This window comes from Petromyzon marinus, chromosome 12, assembly GCF_048934315.1.
Source record: "Petromyzon marinus isolate PM22_M1 ecotype Great Lakes invasive population chromosome 12, UKy_Petmar_22M1.pri1.0, whole genome shotgun sequence".
Lineage (NCBI taxonomy): Eukaryota > Metazoa > Chordata > Hyperoartia > Petromyzontiformes > Petromyzontidae > Petromyzon > Petromyzon marinus.
The window spans coordinates 4,876,489-4,897,509 of NC_133678.1; the positions used below are offsets into that span (position 1 = coordinate 4,876,489).

Genomic DNA, 21,021 nt, shown 5'->3' on the forward strand with positions numbered 1-21,021 from the left:
GAGGAGGGACGCTCAGAACAACGAGCGGAACGCCGGGCGTATAAAATGCAGCAAGTTGGCACAGTAGGAGGTACAGCCGTTGGTGTATTTGCCAGTCATCTCAATCGGCCAACCCATGGCACCTGCTGGGTCTGTCCTGTGACCTGTCAGCAACGAGCTTTTGACAATTCACGTGGCCTCAAAGTGCACCTAGCCTGTCACAGGCGCCGTGGTGACGTCACCGTCACTTAGTGGCGTATGGCGGGTGTTGGTATTGGCAGGAGTGTACGTGATGCACAGTTAATCGTTCAAAGCTCCCTGTCTCCGTGCTGGACGTAATGTCGGGCGTGTTTATTCCTCTGGCTGCCACTCCGTTGCTAATCTCGTCCGCCGGCCATCCTTCCTTCTCGCCAACCTATCTCGTCCTCAGCCCACTTGGCTTCTTTATAGCAGTCAGAGGTGATGTCGAACTTGGGTTGTTGGTTCTCCGATCCATGTTTTACTATTTCCGTATCAGTGCAATGCCACGCGTACGTGCGTACACCTCTCTCTATTGCGATAGGCAAGGAACCAATACGCCTCGTCCACGTATCTCTCTCACCACGCGTAAACTATTCACGTGCACTTAATACGCGTGAATGAGGCTATTGTCTGCCTTTTAATGTTGGTACTCATATTCGCCACAACGACGCGAATGCTATTGGAGTCCACTGAAACAGCTCTATTGAAAACCCACCGGACGTCGCATTATATACGTATTACTAAATATATAGAGGGTGCTTCAAACAATGTTAACACTTCTGAGAGTTTGCAACAACACCACGAGAAATGTGTCTCCGGGCTCTGGAGATCACCTGGAGAAGATTCCAGGCAATGTGTGGACAACGATGGCGAACAAGTGGAGACTCTTTGACTTTTTGAAGCTCTTAACATACATTTGTTATCCTATTCTTGGTTCTTTCGGTAAAACAATAACTGTTTATTGTTTTATATTTTTATTATTTTATTGTTTCCCTTCTACGTGACTTTACCAAAAGAACCAAGAATATGAATCCCTGCAGTCACGAAAGCTTTAAATCAAAACTTGTTATCCTGTTATATTGTATTATCCGTTCTTTTCCATTAAAAACGATAGTCCCATGTAAGTGTTAACTTTTTTTTGAAGCACCCTGTATATGTGTAGAGGTGTTAACTACGCGCTGTTGCGTAACCTGCATTGCCACCAGGGCAGTGCAGCATTACCCCTGGGTCCAACGGTTGGGGTCAGTCGAGGTGAAACGGATCGTGGCCAGGGTTTGGTGCGAACCAATCAGACGGTTCCACGTGGGAATGTATGATTGGTTCTACCTGGCCACGAAGGGGTATAAGACGGGTGACCCAACGGACCTCGGGGAGTTCTCTCCCTGCACGAAGATAGAAGACTAGGCTGAAGCCTAGCTATGGCCTTGGACCAGCCTCCCAGCCCTTCTAAGGGCTAAGGCTCGGCATACCCAGTGGTCAGGACCCACTGGGCCAGCGGTGGGTCAGATAGCCTCCCCTAGGTCCTAGCCGGAGGACTAGGATAGCGGTAGACGTGTGAGTCCCGCCAAGTCCGGAGGTTGTGCCTCCTTAGGTATCAAGGAGGTTAGCGGTAGGCGTGTGAGTCCCGCCAGGTCCGGAGGCTGTACCTCCCTAGGGTATCGGGTGAGGGGTCCGAATATCCCTCTGTGTGTGTTAAGCGTTGTATAAGGAAATAATACAATAAACAGAGTGTGCCTCCTAAAGAAGTCTGCTCGTGCTTACAACACTACATATGGAAGCGAATGGCAATTGAATGATAAAAACGCTTTCCCAATACCTTGATGCTAGCGAAACGGCTTTCGATGAAATAAATCGGTAGTTTCCCAAATTGTATTTTCATTTCCGTCCCTTGTGATATAATGGCTTAACTCGTGAATTTGCTTCCTGGCTACGGCTCACATCAGTGGCGAATGATATCCGTCCGAGATGCCCGCTTCACCAACCAGCACCGACCAGCGTGGGGAAGTATGTCCGCGTGGGGGTCCTCGCGCCTTAACCGGGCGATTGTCAACCCCCCCAACTTTAGCATGACGACACGCCCGCCTGGCAGCAAGGGCGTGCAAGAGCAGACCCCCTGGACCCGCTCTGCATCATCGACAGCCCACGCAGCGTACGTCCGCGCGAGTTCAAGCAGGCGACGAAGTTCATCGCGGCCGTCATCCGCCCGCTGGACGTGCAGGGCGAGGGGCTTGCTCCAGCATGGCCCTCCCGCAGATGTCCCCTCTCTCGACGGGCGCACCATGACCGGGGCTGGACATCGAGCACGCCCTGCGCGTCTCCCTTCGCCGAGGCCGAGGGTCAGGCCCGTCCGTCCGCCCGCCCGCCCGCCGCTCGCGTTCTCCCAAGGTGGCCATCGTGGTGACGGACGGGAGACCCCAGGACGAGGTGGTCGACGTGGCCGCCAGGTCGAGATGTTCGCCGTGGGCAGGGTGGACCGCGGGCTCGCTGGCGCCCATCGCCAGCGAGCCCACGGAGGAGCCACTTCTTCTATGCGGCTCGGCATCCAGTTCAAGGAGAAGTTCTGTGGTGAGTGGTCAGAATTAGAATTCGGAACATGTGTGTGTGTATTGGATTATGTGTGTGTATATTGGATTATGTGTGTGTGTATTGGATTATGTGTGTGTGTTGGATTATGTGTGTGTGTTGGATTATGTGTGTATATTGGATTATGTGTGTGTGTTGGATTATGTGTGTGTGTATTGGATTATGTGTGTGTATTGGATTATGTGTGTGTGTATTGGATTATGTGTGTGTTGGATTATGTGTGTGTTGGATTATGTGTGTGTTGGATTATGTGTGTGTGTATTGGATTATGTGTGTATATTGGATTATGTGTGTGTGTATTGGATTATGTGTGTATTGGATTATGTGTGTGTGTATTGGATTATGTGTGTGTGTGTTGGATTATGTGTGTGTGTATTGGATTATGTGTGTGTGTGTGTTGGATTATGTGTGTGTATTGGATTATGTGTGTGTATTGGAGGAATCCGATGAGCTATGAAGCTCTGTTTCACAGACGTCTCTGCAGGGAGCACGAGATCAGAAAGTTACAAGAACAAAACAATACAAAAACTCGATCCGAGTGCAAAGTAAACAAACCGCTTAGTGGAGGCGAGTGTGGTGCTGCTGCTGGTGCTGCTGGTGAGTGTATGAGCGCGTATCGGTTAGCGGGCTGCGCTACGAAACCGGCGGTCCGAGTTCGATTCCCGCTCACGGTCAACACCAGTGACGAGTATCTTAACTGGTCCCGGGCCTCCCTTAGGTCGACTCAGCCTCAAAAGGAGTACCTGGTTGCGATGTGTAAACATCGCCCGATCGGGAAACAAAGGTGGCCGGGCATGGCGCGGGCCAATCCACCCCCCTCTCGTGCTCGCTCACGGCACCCGCCCCAGCAGTCTGTGTGGGCTACACGGAGGGCTTGCGGGTAGTGGGGGATCTCTGCCTTGTGTCTTTGTGTGTGCGTGAGCAGAGCGGGCGCACAAGAACGTGACGGGCGATGACCCCGGCCGCTGCGAGGCGGCGCTGGATTTCACGTGCGCAGGTTCACTCGATTGTGGAGAGTCTGCAACGGAGACAAATCCTTCCCGGGGGAAGCGAGGTTCGAGGGGGGGGGGGAGGAAGCGCTGCAGCCGGAGCAGTGGTGTGCGACTGCGTGTGCCCGTCCCAGACACGACCCTGTCTGCGTTGCACCGACGGCGTCCACCGGGACAGCCAACCGCTGTCCGGCCGCGCAATGATCGGGCGAAGGCGGCAGCGACGAGGGCGGCGACGAGGACAGCGACGAGGGCAGCGACGAGTCCACTCCCAGAACCGGCAGCCCGGAACTCTCCCGGCTCTCCGACGCTTTTACTCCCCTCGGCGCGGCCTGGCTCCGCCCTGGCCGCGCCTCCCTTCTCGAACCCTCCAGAGGGTTCCAGGGGCCTCCCCACGAGGTCTTCCGTGACCCTTGCCCCAGTTCCTCCGCCTTGCCGGCACACACACCGTGTGTATGCTCGGTGGCGTGTGCGCTCAGTGTCCACCTGCAGTTGCCGCTGCTGTACACCAGTCGGCGCTGTATCACTACACAAGTGCAGCAAAGTAACTTGCGGCGTGTATGGTGCGGGTTGACGTGGGCCCTGGTGGCAAGGAATGAAACGGAAGGCCCTGTCCAATTCTCTGCTCCCTCCCTTTATTGTCTGGTGCTTGAACCCCCACACCACCAGCCCATGGACCCCGTGGCTATCCAGGGTGCACCGCCTGCACTCTGGATAGCTACGCCACTGAATGTAACGGCCCCTCTTGTAGGAGTGGTTGGTACTCGATCTAGACACGTGTAATGCATGGTGAGTTGTGCTGCTGCTGCCCTCAAAGCCAGATGTGAAAAATTGGGGCACATTCCTTGACTTTAATTTTAAAACAAAGAGATGGCATTAGAAAATACATTCAAATTACTGGCATATGAATGTAATGTAGATACAAATTAGCAATTAATTGTGTCTCGTGTAACTAACCTAAATTATTTTGAGGTGTTTAATTTAAATAACAATTACAACTTACAAATGTAAATGACATTACATATTTGCGTACACATGTCACTACGTTACTGCCCATCTCCACGTGACGAAAAATCAAGAAGCAATGCAAATAGATTGATACCACGAGCCTCATGCATGCTGTGTGCAGTCCTTCAAAACGTGAAGGGTCAAGACCTCGGCTGCCACACGACCAAGACACCCCCCATCCCCGCTCCGTGTGAGTTGGGCGGCAGCTGATTTCGTTTCACAATACGGAAGACAGAGATGTATTGCGGTGGTGCTTGCAACGGTTCAAGAACATTGGCGAAAACGCGAGTTGGCCTTGCGTGTATTTTTTTTATCCGCAAGAATTCTGAGTGTGTCAGACCACGAGGCTAACGCCCAGGGGAAGCGTGCACTTCACACTTCAGGGCACCACGGTGGCGAGATGCCAACTACCTTGCCAAGTATGCATGGGTTCGATTGCAACCCTTACACTGGTATATATTTGGAGTTTGCATGTTCTCCTCGTGGTCGCGTGGGTTTTTTCCCGGGTTATCCGGTTTTTCCCTTCACATTTAGAAACATGCTGATATATGTCCACATTGAAAAGCCACTTAGTTGATTTATTATTTGTGGCCAGTGGGCCTTCCCTGGTAAAATGAAAACAATAGTTTATAGTTTAGTTTTAAAATAGATTATTAGCTCAATGGGCTTTACTTGGGAAATAAACTTTTGATTATGATAAGAGTGGATATTTAGGATTGTAGACTGAACCCTACGCCATGAGGCCCGATTTGAATGGCATTTTAAATGATTCCTGATGGAAGTTTTGAAACTGGCATAACTGTAGTTGTCTTTTTATGTACTGTATATATAATGTTGCTCTGCTTTGCACGTGACTTCGTTGCTTTTAGTATAAAATCGGCTACATCCTACATGTTGATCTGCGTTCACCATCTTCCCAGCAAACCATTTGAATCATTGGACCAATGTTGGGCCAACGTTCCGTGTTTACTAGGTTTGTAGTTAACGTTCTTGATTTTGCCCAGTTAGCTTTGCTTTGTGTTTTTTTTGGCTTTCAGCAGTCAATTAGATCATATCTAACGATGATGATAGGTACTGACAACCAAAACAACTTTCAGACCTTTGTTAGGCCACTGCTTTGAGGAAGGCAGCCCCACGCTGTGTAGACCACATGGGTTCATCTTATTTGGTTCTTTCGGTAAAGTCACGTAGAATGAGAATAAAATAAGAAATTGATAAAATAAAATAACACAATAAAAAATTCTCACGACGTTTCGGCCACAACACAAGCGGCCTTCATCAGGTGAAGGGAGACAGACAGTCTCGTCCCTTCACCTGATGAAGGCCGCTTGTGTTGTGGCCAAAACGTCATGAGAATTTTATTGTGTTATTTTATTATTTTATTCTCATTCTACGCGACTTTACCGAAAGAACCAAAGAAGATGAATCCTTGCAGTCACGAAAGCTTTAAATCGAAATTTAACCACATGGGTTGTTTGACCATAACGTCACCAAGGTGTAAATCCACAACTCCGTCCTCATTTTCTATCAAAGGAAAAGGTACGATTCTCCACATGCGTTTAGACTATGTGTCTGCTATACATTTCCACATAAGCCAGTTCTCGCAGGGCTATCATGTGGCCAGGTCGCTTCTGAAAAAGAGCTATATAGCTAAGTGGGCCCTACCTGTGCAGTGTTCTAAACTCGAGACACTAGTTGGAGGTACTCTCTCTCTCTTTATTTCCGGCCTTCACAGCCTTCGTGGATAACTCCATACCGGGTCGGGACAGCCAGCATGCTGCCAGACCGAGGGCTTGCAGAGCGGAGATCATCGCCGCACCCCCGACCGTGAGTCGGAGCTCGCCTTATATCCTGAAGAGCGTGGCCAGCCTCCGCCCTCGGCCCCGCACCCTCTGGATCCCCCAGATTGCTCCGTGCCTTGCCGTCAGGTGCAACTGCTAGAACGGGGGCTGCTACCTATAATCCCAGTTGTCTACCAATCCCCCAGCGGCACGCGCTCCAGTGACTCATTCCACGTCACTACACCTGGTAAAATAGCAATAATAATGGTGGCAGGGGCGACTTGCTTGGTGCAGATGCTGCCTGAATTTAATTTCAGGAGAATATTAATTTCACAGCAACAGCTGCTGTTTGGATAGCATGCTGAAGTGCGTTGGCATTTTTCCTCCAAAAGGTACAGGAACTCAGGCCACCTGCAACTCAGATTTCATGATCCGTGATTGTGGCCGGGTGTATAAACCTTCTACTTAATTAGACTTTTTAAATAAATGTTTTCTCCTACAACATCAGAGTGCAGCGCCACATTAAATACGCACTACAATGACAATAGTTTAAAGCGATTTGAAGCATGTTTTATATATATATTTTTGGGGGGGGGGGGGGTCGGCGGCAGAGCTTTGTGACGTCATATTTGAGGGGGGGGTCTGACTTTTTGTGACGCCATGTGACTGGGGGGGGGGTAAAAAATCGTCCAAAATCGCGTGACGTCATTTATGGACGGCCCCTTAGTACGTGTGTTTAACTTCTTTCGCACCGTGCTTAGGCAACCGTGCGAGTCGGAGGTGCCCGGTAAGGTCAAACTAAACACGAACGAGCAGCTCTAAAAGAAACGAGTTTTCCATCTCAACGACTTAAAAGTGCATCGCTCCCAGTGGCTTTCTAACACCGGGAAACAAGAGCGTTCCAGACGGCCGCAGAAGCGCATCTGCAGGCGCCGCGCGCGATGATGCGGTGACCACCGCCTTTGTTCGATGGCTTCATCTCGCTAAGCGCAAGCACCACCACCTGCACCACCCATCGCAAAACGCAACCGGAACGATAAGCGTGGGTTAAATGTCCTCTCCTACCCCGCCAATGGAATTCCCCCGCACGCCCTCTGCTGCTACCTTTCCTCCCCGACTCTTAACGTCTCTCATTTAAAGACACAGCACGCACACGCTTCTTGTGCGACTATAATTGTGTGCGTGTGTGTGGGAGGGAGGGTTTTTTATTATCCATCACTGGGAAATACCCCGCCAGTGGGAGAGTGTTGGTTGAGTCTGCCGTGCGTGGGAAATCCCTCACCCGTCTAGCCCCGCCCACTCCCCCCCGTCCCGCCCCCCCACCCGTCTAGCCCCTCCCACCCGTCTAGCCCCTCCCACTTCCCTCCGTCAGCAGACCCACGCTTTTTTGCACCATCCCCCCCACTCTTCTAGCCCCGCCCACTTCCCCCCGTCCAACCCCCCCACCCTTCTAGCCCCGCCCACTCCCCCCCGTCCAACCCCCCCCACCCTTCTAGCCCCGCCCACTCCCCCCTGTCCAGCATCATCCACACAACGCTACCCACCCCCGACTCCCCCCTCTCTTGCCCCCATATAGCCTCTTACCACGATATCTCTCACACTTCAGCTAAAAAAAAACATTCTTGCTGTAGTTCTCACACCTGATGAAGATTGCTTGTGTTGCAATCGAAACGTCGTGATTCAATTTATTTCATATTTTTTATACCTACGTGAATTTACCGAAAGAACCAAGGGTATGGAACCCAGAGGGACCTCACACGTGGCGGTGACGATGACCACGTAACCACCACCAGCAACCGCGGCGCTCGTGCCAGGCTAGGTGCACATGGAGGCCTCCACCGAAGGCTCTCTCTCTCTCTGGGTCAGCAGAGAGGCGTTGTTTGTGAGCGTCGCTCCTCCGTTGTTGTTTCAGTATTAATTTATTAGGTAATAACCCTGTGAGCCATGCGGCTCTTGATTCGGGTGCAAAACGCAACAAAACAAAAACATGAACAAAGAAACATCTTAAAACTGACTACACGCAACAGAAAAATCCTGGAAAAAACAGCAATCCTGGGGAAAAACCCCAACAGACTACTGGGTAGTTTAACACGTAGGCTTTCGCGACCAATATCATCATCTATAATAGAGATTGGCTGTGTCGGGTGGTGGCGGGTTATAACGACACATTTATATATATTTATATATTGGGTGCAAGTGCTGTTAGCCAGTAGCGGCAGCGCGTATGAAGGCCGGCACGGCACACTGGGAGATGGGTGGGTGGCCAGCAGACCGCCTTTGTTTTCCCCGGTAGCGATGTGGTTGGCGGCGGGGGGGGGGGTAGAGACACGGGGACACAAGCCTGGCCCCCCACTGACAGACAAAACAACTTGGCCCGGATCACGCCACCCCCCAGGCCGATGAGCGCTATCGGTGCAGAGAGAGAGGCGCTCGTCATCGTCACCCAAACCCACCCGCCTACCTACCCAGCCACCTACCCACCTGCCCGCCCACCCACCAACCCACCCGCCCGCCCAACTACTCGCCCAACTACTCGGCCACCCGCCCACCAACCCACCCGCCCACCCGCCCATTTACCCGCCCACCCACCAACCCGCCCACCCACCCACCAACCCGCCCACCCACCCACCAACCCGCCCACCCACCCACCAACCCGCCCATCTACCCGCCCACCCCAGCACGCTGATGTCAGTTCCGCGAGCGACTTTTCCCGCAAAGCTTTAATGTAAATCCGCCTTGAGAGAGAGAGACAGAGATTGTCTCCCTCTCCAGTGGCGGCGGGAAGAGATCCCAGAGCAGCGAGAGAGACAGAGACGAGAGTTTGGGGTGAGTGGATGAACCTCAGCAGCGAGATTTGTGTTGTGTTGTGTGCGTGTGGTTTTTTTTCTAATTAAAAGAAGAAATGAAATGATACATTGTACGTGACCGATTCTGGCTGGACTCAGCAACGCGTAATGTTTATCGCCGCTGTTTGACTCCTTTTTGGGTTCAAATCTTTTTTTTTATAAACGGACAATGTTTAAACACAAGGACCAGCGCGTCAGTGACGTTATCCACGTTATAAGTTACTCACGTTATAAGTTACGCACGTTATGAGCCCCGTCAAGGACACTTTGTTTGGAATCGTCCCCGTGAGCTCGAGAGAGACACCGGGCCGATGTCGTCTCGCGTCGCGTGCGTGCTGGGCCACCGTTCCCGTAACGTGGCGACCTTCGTAGATGATGCTGCTGCTCGCTCGCTAACACCACTTGCCCCGACAGCCCGTTACAGGCTACACGGGGGATCTTAATCTTTGTTTTCGCCACGCGTGTTTTCTCGGGGGGAGCGGTGGCGTTGCGGTTAGCGCCACGCTGCGCTACGAACCCGGCCACCCCGGGCTCCGAATTCACGGCCAACACCAACAACACCACCCAGTGGCGATTATCAGCACCGGTCGTGGACCTGCCCGCACCCCCCCCCCCCCTAGGTTGGCTCGGTCTCAAAATTATTCCCCGTGCGCGATGTGTAGTAAACATCGCCACTGGGGAGACAAAGGCGGCCGGGCGTGGTTGCTGGCTACCCACCACCCTCTCGTGCGCCGTGTCGGCCTTCATAGGTGTTCGCTAACAGCACTTGCCCCAGCAGTCTGTCACAGGCTACACGGGGCAACTTTATCTTTGTTTTCGCCACGCGTGTCTTCTCTGCTCGCCAGAGCCCTTTTCTAGGCTACACTTCGAATCGGGTCGACCGCCCCGGGCCCCGTGCTTAGTGGTGGGGGGCAGCTTCGACGTCACAGTGTGAGATGTAAAAACTTCCCCGGTTTGGTTTGAAGGCGTCGGGCTGGGTGGGAGAGAGGCCCCAACACCACCGATTTTGCCCCCAACACCACCGATTTTGCCCCCAACACCACCGATTTTGCCCCCAACACCACCGATTTTGCCCCCAACACCACCGATTTTGCCCCCAACACCACCGATTTTGCCCCCAACACCACCGATTTTGCCCCCAACACCACCGATTTTGCCCCCAACACCACCGATTTTGCCCCAACACCACCGATTTTGCCCCCAACACCACCGATTTTGCCCCCAACACCACCGATTTTGCCCCCAACACCACCGATTTTGCCACCAACACCACCGATTTTGCCCCAACACCACCGATTTTGCCTCCAACACCACCGATTTTTCCCCAACACCACCGATTTTGCCCACAACACCACCGATTTTGCCCACAACACCACCGATTTTGCCCCCAACACCACCGATTTTGCCACAACACCACCGATTTTGCCCCAACACCACCGATTTTGCCCACAACACCACCGATTTTGCCCACAACACCACCGATTTTGCCCCCAACACCACCGATTTTGCCACAACACCACCGATTTTGCCCACAACACCACCGATTTTGCCCCGCGTCTTCCACAGACGGACTGGTGGGGCCTTGTCTGCTGCAGTTGCTTCCTGGAAATGTTGTAAGCGTGAAATTCTCACCTTCCCTCCCCCCTTTCACGTCTCGAGATGCGTGGTTTTTTTGTGCGTTGGCCTTTTAACGTCGGCAAGTTCGCGTTGTGTTGTTCGCGCGGAATGTTGATTTTGAAGGCGATTTGCGACTCGCGGTTAACGCTCGCTCACTGTTGACAAATTGGTCGTAACGTCATCACGATTATAAGACGCTAAGAACGGTAACAAAAAAGCAACCTTTGTGGCCTTGAAAGGAACACAAATGTATGAAAGTCGACGTTTCTGAGAATGGCCCTTTTCGTCATGGCTCATAGGCCTGAGAGTCGCTCTTGGGGCGCCACGGTGGCTAGGAGATGTTAACTACCTCGCCTGGTATACAGGAGGTCGTGGGTTCGACCCTGACGCCTGCTGTATATTTGGAGTTTGTGTGTGTGTCTCTCTCTCTCTCATCATCATCACGATTTGCGAGATGTTAACTACCTCGCCTGGTATACAGGAGGTCGTGGGTTCGACCCTGACGCCTGCTGTATATTTGGAGTTTGTGTGTCTCTCATCATCATCACGATTTGCGAGATGTTAACTACCTCGCCTGGTATGCAGGAGGTCGTGGGTTTGACCCTGACGCCTGCTGAATATTTGGAGTTTGCGTGTCGCTCTCTCTCATCATCATCATCACGATTTGCGAGATGTTAACTACCTCGCCTGGTATGCAGGAGGTCGTGGGTTTGACCCTGACGCCTGCTGAATATTTGGAGTTTGCGTGTCGCTCTCTCTCATCATCATCATCACGGTGGCGAGATGTTAACTACCTCGCCTGGTATACTGGAGGTCGTGGGTTCGATCCCGTCCATGATGACGCCTGCTGTATATTTGGAGTTTGCATGTCTCTCTCTCTCCCCGTGGTCGCGTTTAGAAACATGCTGATATATGTCCACATTGATAAGCCACTTCGTTGAGTTATCATTTGTGGCCAGGTCGCTTCTGAAAATAGCTGTATAGCTCAGTGGCCCTTACCTGGTAAAATGAAAAAAAATAGTTTAGTTATAAAAGAGATTATTAGCTCAATGGGCTTTACTTGGGAAATAAACTTCTGATTATGATAAGAGTGGATATTGAGAGTTGTAGACTGAACCCTATGCCATGAGGCCCGATTTGAATGGCATTTTAAAGATGATTCCTGATGGAAGTTTTTAAACTGGCATAACTGTAATTGCCTTTTTACGAACTGTATATATAATGTTGCTCTGCTTTGCACGTGACTCCGTTGCTTAGAGTATAAAATCGGCTACATCCTATATGTTGATCTGCGTTCACCATCTTCCCAGTAAACTATTTGAATCATTGGACCAACGTTGGGCCAACGTTCCGTGTTTACTAGGTTTGTAGTTAACATTCTTGATTTTGCCCAGTTAGCTTTGCCATGTAATTGTTTTTTTTTGGCTTTCAGTAGTCAATTAGATCAATTCTGATGATGATGATGGGTACTGACAACCAAAACAGACCTTTGTTAGACCACTGCTCTGAGGAAGGCATCCCCACGGAGTGTAGACCACATGGGTTGTTTGACCATAACTTCACCAAGGTGTAAATCCACAATTCTGTCCTCATTTTCTATCAAAGGGAGACGTACGATTCTCCACATCAACTTAACATTAAATAACAGTTCACTATCGGCCTTGTGACCGGTTTTTTATCATTCAAATGTGTTTAAGCAGGCGGGGCCCTTGTTTAATCAGGCACAACTCCATGGCCCATTGTGTTTACTGGAAGATTTGGGGCTCTTACGGGGGCCTAAGTCCTGCGGAGGGTTTTGTGGACCTTCGGGCTCAAATTCTGACCTATGAAGCCTAACCTAACCGAAAATCTAAACTACTCTTAAGTTAGAAATTAATAGATAATACAATTAAGATTTGTTTTCATTTAAAAAAACAACGTATTAACCATTCCTAATGCTCTAACATGTTAGAAAACAGTCGCCTCGTGCTATAAATTAATAGGAATAGTGTTAAGTATACAGTTTAGTACTAAACATACATTTTTTAAATCAAAATTGACACAAAGTAATTCTGATCAATCATTTTTTTTAACCTTGCCTTCTTCCTTCCTCTACTATGTTTCACAGTAGAATCATCACCGTTCAAACGTTTGTTCATAGTCATGTCGGGAAGATGCGTCGTAAATGAAGCCTCTGTCTTGAAATTGATCTATGGTGGCATTATATACACTATCGCAAATATGGGTCACAAATAAGACCTTCCTAAACCGGATACTGCCTGTAATATTTCCCAAATTTTAAATCAACATTTTTACTTGTGTAAAAAAAAACAAATGGAAACTATATTTGATTGAATATTCATGTTTTCACAAATGTTATGCTGCTAAAAAAATGGGCCTTTAAAAATAAATTGTGGACAAACAGTAACAGGCAAACTTGCACTTCCTCCATTATGGTATCAGAGATGAGAGATGATATAGTATGATGATGAGATTATGATACGTCTGGTTCTGCTGATGAGATTGCCATAGTAGAAACCACCTCCAGAGTTTTCTGGCTGGAAACCACACCGCTTCAGTAGGGCTTTGTAGGTGCATGGACGTGAGAGTTCATTTATTTTCACGTGGAGGAAACAAACCTTTGTTTATTATGAATACTATACCTTATTGTGGCTGTATACATAGTGGAGTATGGTTAAAAAAACACCGGGTGGATATATCTCGAAGGTAAAATATCAAGACGAGGGATCACTGAAATTCACCGAAGCTATGGTGCTGCTTTGTAAAGAAAAAAACCCTCACATTCGACACTGTGCCTACGGAGAGAGGCCTTCATCCAGCAGTGGAGTGACATTCCAGCAAGATAATAGTTTACAAAATGAAAGTATGCCGGAAGGATAGTTGTTTAAGCTGTATTGCTCTGCTGTCAGTACAGTGTTAATGTACAGTGCAACATCCTTGTTGACTGGTTGCCACAACGTGAAGGACAGATACAGTCTTGTCCCTTCCTGTAGAGTCACGTTTACCTTGTGGATATTACAACCAAGCCTATTACAATTATAAACGGCAAGATAAGAATACTACAGTGATTATAGCAATCGTCACTTCTTTAGCGTTGTCAATAAGGCAGTTAAAAAAAATGTGCTTCATTGCTGCATTTCATTTTTATTTGATTTGTTTTGCTTTTGTCATTTTGGTGAACCAGGTTTCATCTTGCAAATGAGACTCATTCGTCCCGGATCTTGAGTCTTGGACCTTGTCTAAACAAATAAACTCGCACCAACAACATCTGAGATACGGGGAGGCGGTGGCGCTGTGGTTAGTGCGCACTGCACGATGGAGCCGGTGACCAGACTTAACGCTCAGCCATGGCCTGACATCAGTGGCGAGTGACATCTGAACAAGTCCCGAACCCCCTTTTTCCTTCGCTCGCTTGCATTGACCTATGCGGTGAAGTATGACCAAACAACCCAATGGCCACAGTGTGGCAAGGCCTTCATCCGGCAGTGTATTGACAAAAGCATGAAAGTAATTTTGTTTTAAGGTTACCTTGTTGTTTTTGTTGTGTGATGCAAAGTCCAGAAGGATGTTTTTGCACAGCCGTATATTCGGGTAAGCTGCTTAGAATTGAGAATTCACTTGATATGTCAGTGGGTGCTACATTATCGTAATATTGTAATACTATACATAACCGTGATATTCAACCATGGAAGCGTACAGTTGTTGGTGGGGCTTCATAATATCTAATGAGTCAATTTGCGTAACAGTAAATATTTACTAGATGCCGATATATAGTCGTATATAATCAGCTGCAAGTCATCGTATAAGTGGCGCATTATGACAACATTCTGGCCATAAAGGAGCAATGGGTGCTGCTAGATGAGACGCAGCCATAACGCTAGAGTTAAAATGCTCGACCTCCCCAGCGATTCAATGAATGGTCACGACTCAGGGCTGTGATTCTGATTGGATACTTCGTTTTGCCTCATATTAACCGTCTCATTTGATTTACTTTGTTTTACCACCTATGCTGTGTTTGCATGCATTTCATATGAGGCCTGTCAGTCGCGTATAATTAGCATCGATTTTAAGACATTGATCCACATATATGCCATTGATTTCATGTATCGTGAGCCTTAAGAGTCGATGTCAGTTGTCGAATTGATTTATCGTTAGACCCGGATTTAACTTGGTCCAGTGGCTTCCTGGTCATCCGCTTTCTGGACTGCCGTGTTTTGGCACTGGCGCTATCAGTCACGAGCATCAGGATTATGGCCACGATTGTTTCTGGTAGAATTCTTTTTGCGTGGGTGGTGTGGCCAATCCCACACCTGGCCGCCTCCGTCTCGCCTGCACACTGCACCGGGTACTCATTTAATGCCGAGTCGACCTAGTCGAGGCCCATGACCTGTTCTGATGTACACCGCTGATGTTGTCCGTGAGCGGTACAGCAATTGAATTCCATTCGCCGGGTTCATAGCGCGGTGCGCGCTAACCAATGCGTCACCGCTCCACCATCACAATAGCCCTCCCACACACACACATGGGCCCACAGTCCAGTCTTGAATTCACAACTTTGACATTTCCATGGAATGTTTTGTCAGTAAGAGCTCTTGACGGTCTGCATTCCTCTAGGACATGTTTTCAAATGTGCTGCTCGCGATACTGCTATATTGGATAAGTTTCCCCGACATCAAGAAGCACGCTGTACAACCCGATAACACATCGTAGACCTTTACTGTTAATTATTATTTTCAGGTTTCTAAAAGAAGAATCAGTCTGCTCTAAGGTTGTTTTTACTTGACTCATGCTGATGCAACTTTAGCAGGGTGTCGTGACACATCAATGCCTCACTTGATATCGAGTCTTCGAGCGCACGAGTAAAGGCCATTGCACGGAACGTCGCCTATTGTGTACATCATTCCTTTTAAGACCACAGTGTTATTGATTAATATTGTCAAGTGTTTTTTTGTGGGGGGTGTGTGGGGGGGTTACAATCACCACTGTGTCGTGAGAACTGATTTCGTACAATCAAATCGCGTTCCTGACTCAGGACGATTTGTTCAATCGCCAAAAGAGTGAATCATTAAACGTCTGTTGAATATTTGCTCCATTCACTTGAAGACGTAGGGGAGATAACGTACTGTACTTGAATCAACATTGCTTTGTTTTTTTCAAATGTGAGTTGAGACCGGCCTCCAAATTCCAATGTAAGAGATAATTGCACATCCCAAGGGCAAATATTTATTTGCGTGATGTATTCCAGGAATTGTATTGCAATTACCGTAGCAATAATTATGATAAACTTGTCCAGGAAAGCTTCTTAAGACATTGCCATTATTCTGTATGTAGTGGATTAACACGCGCATACAGGGGGAAATGGTAAAGACGCGCGAGTTACGGACAGTGGGGTTATGTCGGGCCGGCCAGGTGTGGCGGCAAGAAACTGTGCAGTAATGACGGGCCAATTAAGCCAAGGAGCGATGTACGGCTGTGATTGGCTGGGGTTGTCAAAGACGAGGTGGCGTCGGAATGTCTGGGAATAAAGGGGACAAGTAACAGGTGCAGGGGGGCGCGGGGCGTCGGTGGCACGCGGACTAATTAATTGGTGGGTAATGAGAACGGGGATATATTCGGGAGACGGGAAGACAGAGGGGTGTTGTGGTTGGGACTGGCAGTGGAGCAGAGACAAGCAGAGACAAGGAGCGACTGAGAGTGATAGAGAGAAGCAGAGACAGAGTGGGACGGAGAGAGACAGAGCGAGAGATAGGGAGAGAGACAGAGCGAGAGGCAGGTAGAGAGACGGGTAGAGAGACGGGTAGAGAGACAGGTAGAGAGACAAGGAGAGAGACAAGGAGAGAGAGGGGGAGAGACAGGGAGAGGGACAGGGAGAGAGACAGAGCGAGAGACAGGGAGAGAGACAGAGCGAGAGGCAGGTAGAGAGACAGGTAGAGAGACAGGTATAGAGACAAGGAGAGAGACGGAGAGACAGGGAGAGGGACAGGGAGAGAGACAGAGACAGAGACAGCGAGTGACGGAGAGAGACAGAGACAGCGAGTGACGGAGAGAGACAGGGACGGCGAGTGACGGAGAGAGACAGAGACAGTGAGTGACAGAGACAGCGAGTGACGGAGAGAGACAGTGGGAGACGGGAGGAAGCGGAGCGAGCGAGACGGGCGGAGCGCGGCGAGCGAGCTGCGGCAAACAGAGGAACTGTGAAGTTATAGACGGAATGTGGAAAGTTGTAATAAAAGTGGTGTCGGAGAAAATAATAAAAGATGTCCGCGTGAAGTCGACCACTACATGTATACTATACATGTTGTTTAACGAGATTGCGTATTGTTTAAAAATCCGATTTTAAACTTGTGATGCAATCGAAGAAAGATATATGAATGACGAAACAAATAACTTGGGCCCAACTTTTTTCCCTTTAACTTTTCAAAAACCAATCAATCAAAAGCACTCTGCTCCTGGTTGTTTGTCTTTTGCCGTTTCGTATTTTCATACAAATGTGCACCAACTTGTATTTGTAGTCGTGTTTTACCAATGGGTTATTTGGCACAGTATCCAACGTTTCGCTCTTAGCAGCTCCTGAAAAAGCCCCAAGCATGCTAGGGGGCTGTGCCACGTGTTGTTCGTGCTGAACAACACGTGTCGCCGTCAGACAGGGAAGTGTGCTGCGTGTGTGTGTGCATGCGCAGATGCACGCAACGTTTGTTCATATAAAAAAATGTTATTCGTGATGTTCCACAGACCGAATTGCTGAATTGGTGTGTTGCGCTATCAAGATTCCACGCCTTCCGCCTTCACGATGGCAGCGGCTCCTGCCTACGGTGAGGCTCGGATATTTTATAACGATTATGCAATAACATTACGTCATCGACACTGGTAACAAGCTTCAAGGTGCAGCCCTGTAATTAATTGCTCTCCACTGCTGGGGGACCACGAGAAGGAGCCCTAGAAAGCCCCTCCAGGACGGTGTGTTGGCCCACACGTCCACTCTGGTTAGACAACCTTGAAGAGGTCGGACTAGCGACACTAAAACACGGTTTAAACCTTCCTCTGTGGGATACTCGAAATGTACTGCTGCTTAGACGAGGGCATTTAAAGATGGTCGCTGCATCGGGCGCTTTCAGATGCGCTTCTGCGGCCATCTGGAACGCTCTCCCGATTTTACGAAACTACTGGAGCGATGCGCTTTTTAAACCCAGATTGAGAATTAATTTCACGGTTGGCTTCGTACGCTGCGAAATAAGTTCAACATACATACGTGTGGGCTAAAGAAACTTAACCATATACAGCAACTTCCGTGCCAGGAGATAGATTTTAACCGGAGACCTCTTGATTGCAAGTCCAGCCAGCTGACCATTACGGCACGGCAGCATTCGATTGACACTGGACTTGTGAGAATATTTGCGCCGATTTTTAAAGGTCACCTTTTTATCACGGTGGGTGGATGACGACATTGCGAGAGACGGGAGAAGAGAGCGTGGCAACTTAACGCGAGGTTGGCGCTACGCGCCTGAGGTGTTTGCGTGGATTTTTGTGCAATGCGTCACTTTGTAACACAGTGCAGAATGCATTGTGTTCACTGGTTTGCTCTTACCCGGGCGAGGTTTAAGCTGGTGTCCAAGCTGCCTCCTCCGTTTGCTTCCTGCTAAAGAGTTTGTCACGTTGAATTGTCTGCGTGACGTTTGTGGTGGTTTGGACGGCTTGTGGGCACGTGTTGTGTAACTTACCGCTCAATCTGCCCAACTTGTGCTTTTGTGTTCCTTATATTTTGTTACGTTTTCTTTTTGTGGTCTGCTGGTTTATGTTTTATACGCTTGCTGTTGTGGACAGCATTTTGAGATGCTTCTAGCCTGTCAGGGTTGAAGTTATTTCCTGCTCAGCTGAGCATCAGTTGCCACTCATTGCCGAATAACAGCCCCGAAGGTAGTGGTATAAACTCCACATTCCTATGGCGCGGACGAGTTTAGATTGTACAACGCACTGTTGTATACTTTCCCATAAAGTGGTATATAATTCATGGGCCGAGATGACCCTTCTGTTGCAAGCCATGTGCACCGCTGCTGTGCGGCCTGGCTGCTTTCTAGCGCTGTATTTAGATGCTACTCTACATGTATGTTTATGTTGAACTTCTTTCGCACCATACGCAGCCAACCGTGCTAATCGGAGGTGACTATATCATCCAGAATGCACCCAGTCTCATCAGATCTCGGAAGCTAAGCAGGTTTGAGCCTGGATAGCGCTTGGATGGGCGACCAGTGTGCATGACGAGGCTGCTGCGGGGCTACGTGGTGCGTCAAAATGCACCGTTGTACTTTACTTCTATGCTCCCACATCCATTCTCCCTGCCTTCACCAACTCAACACTGAACAACGTGGTGAAGTATGGTCATACTTGTAGGAACCTCCTGGTTACACCAGCCCACAGGGGAGTATTGTGTCCTGCCCTCCGTCGTGCATCCAGAAATGGGAGGGGTGGAGAGGGGAGGGTGGGGAGGGGCTGGATGGGGAGGGTGGAGAGGGGAGAGTGGGGAGGGGCTGGGTGGGGAGGGTGGGGAGGGGCTGGGTGGGGAGGGTGGGGCTGGGTGGGGAGGGGCTGGGTGGGGAGGGAGGGAGGGGCTGGTCACCCCGTGGTGCCCTTATAAAACTCAACGTTTAACCTACTCACGCCGGCTTGTGCCCGCCCTCACAGTCGGGCATATTTGCGGAATACACCACGTAGTGCCGCCGTTGACCCTGGCCATTGACCGAGCAACCCAACGTCCCTACCATCTCCCTCCGCATGAATGTGTTATCACCCTCCTGACCCACACTAAATGCTCCTCCATCCATCAGTGGATTGGCAAATATAGCGGTACATGCACAACTTGGAATTATAATTGAATATACAGCTGCCAGGTAGATTTATTGGGTCGAGGTCCAGAAAGACTTTAGCTTCCCTAGTGTCTTCAATGTAGCATGTATGGTTTTTGTTAAAAAAAATGAAAACAGGAGCATTTGTTTAAGGCGAATGTACTGGATGATGTGGACAGAGTAAACTGTTTAAAGGGAAGCGAGAACGAGTTGCAAGTGGATTTTTTAAAAACAATTTTCACGAGAGGTTGTTTTACTATTATTTTTATCATGACGCTTGTTTGCTCAAGAGAGCCTCACTGGGGCCCAGGAGGGTCCTGCCAAGTTTGAGCAGTAGTATTGGTGACATCTATGTGTATAAGCGCAATTCAGTAATTTGCGGGTATTTATTCAGTATTGGAGTTGTTTTGGCCAATACCAGTTATGTTGCTTCACCTTTTGTTTAATCTCTGGGAAGTAACCAGAGACCTCGGAGGAAACCTATGCAGAACAGCGGGCGAAGGCACCCGAGTTGGGACTCGAACTTAGGGTATTCTTGCTGTGACGCACGAGTGTTCCCCAATGCTCCACACTGTCGCCCAAAGTTGAAAGATAAACTAAACTGGTTTTGATTTTACCAGGTGAGGCCCACTGAGCTATATAGCTCTTTTTCAGAAGCGACCTGGTTCATTTGTGACAAGCTCTTTACGTCTAATGAGTGCAACCTTATAATATTAGGGACTTAACCCCATTGCAAACCGGCCACATTACTAACATGGCTACCCAAAACGTTAAGACACAAACCAGAGGTGAAAAAAATACGACAGTATTTGAAAATATGAAAGTGCATCTTGCCTCGTCGGCTTTCATACTGCCACTTAAAAAGATTTCCGAAGAAGACACTCACCTGTGAAAGAGTGTCACATTATCCATTCGTGTGCCGTGACCCATAGTGACGATTCACCTCCCACAGCAGCTGGATTGACACGATTTGGATAGCGGTTCAAATCAAGAAACGGTTCTGCCTCATTTTTTCCTTCTCGTTTGTATTATTTCTAACTTTTGATTTAAAGCTTTCGTGACTGCAGTAATTCATATTCTTAACTCTTTCGGTAAAGTCACGTTGAAGGGAAACAATAAAATAATAAAATATATATGTGAAACAATAAAAATTCTCACGACGATCGACCATAACACAAACGGTCGTCATCAGGTGTGAATATGATGACGACCGTTTGTGTTATGGTCGAAACGTCGTGAGAATTTTTATTGTTTTATATATATTTTATTATTTTTATTTTTTCCCTTCAACGTGACTTTACCGAAAGAGCTAAGAATATTTCTAACTTGTTTTTCCTGTCTTATAGTACGTAAACTC

General features: G+C 48.9%; 1 protein-coding gene across 3 annotated transcripts in view; it reads left to right on the plus strand.

Annotated features, from left to right (window-relative positions):
- Positions 1–9,018: 9,018 nt before the first annotated feature.
- CARD18 (caspase recruitment domain family member 18) overlaps positions 9,019–21,021 on the plus strand; it is a 30,501-nt gene continuing 18,498 nt past the window's right edge. For 2 of the 3 annotated variants that reach the window (XM_032952943.2, XM_076066530.1), the window contains exons 1-2: positions 9,020–9,187; positions 17,557–17,636. In XM_032952943.2, the coding sequence (XP_032808834.2) occupies positions 17,615–17,636 (22 nt within the window). In that variant the 5' untranslated portion in view covers positions 9,020–9,187; positions 17,557–17,614. Of the gene's footprint in view, positions 9,188–17,556; positions 17,637–21,021 lie in introns of all 3 variants that reach the window. The other variant, XM_076066531.1, reaches the window with a different exon arrangement.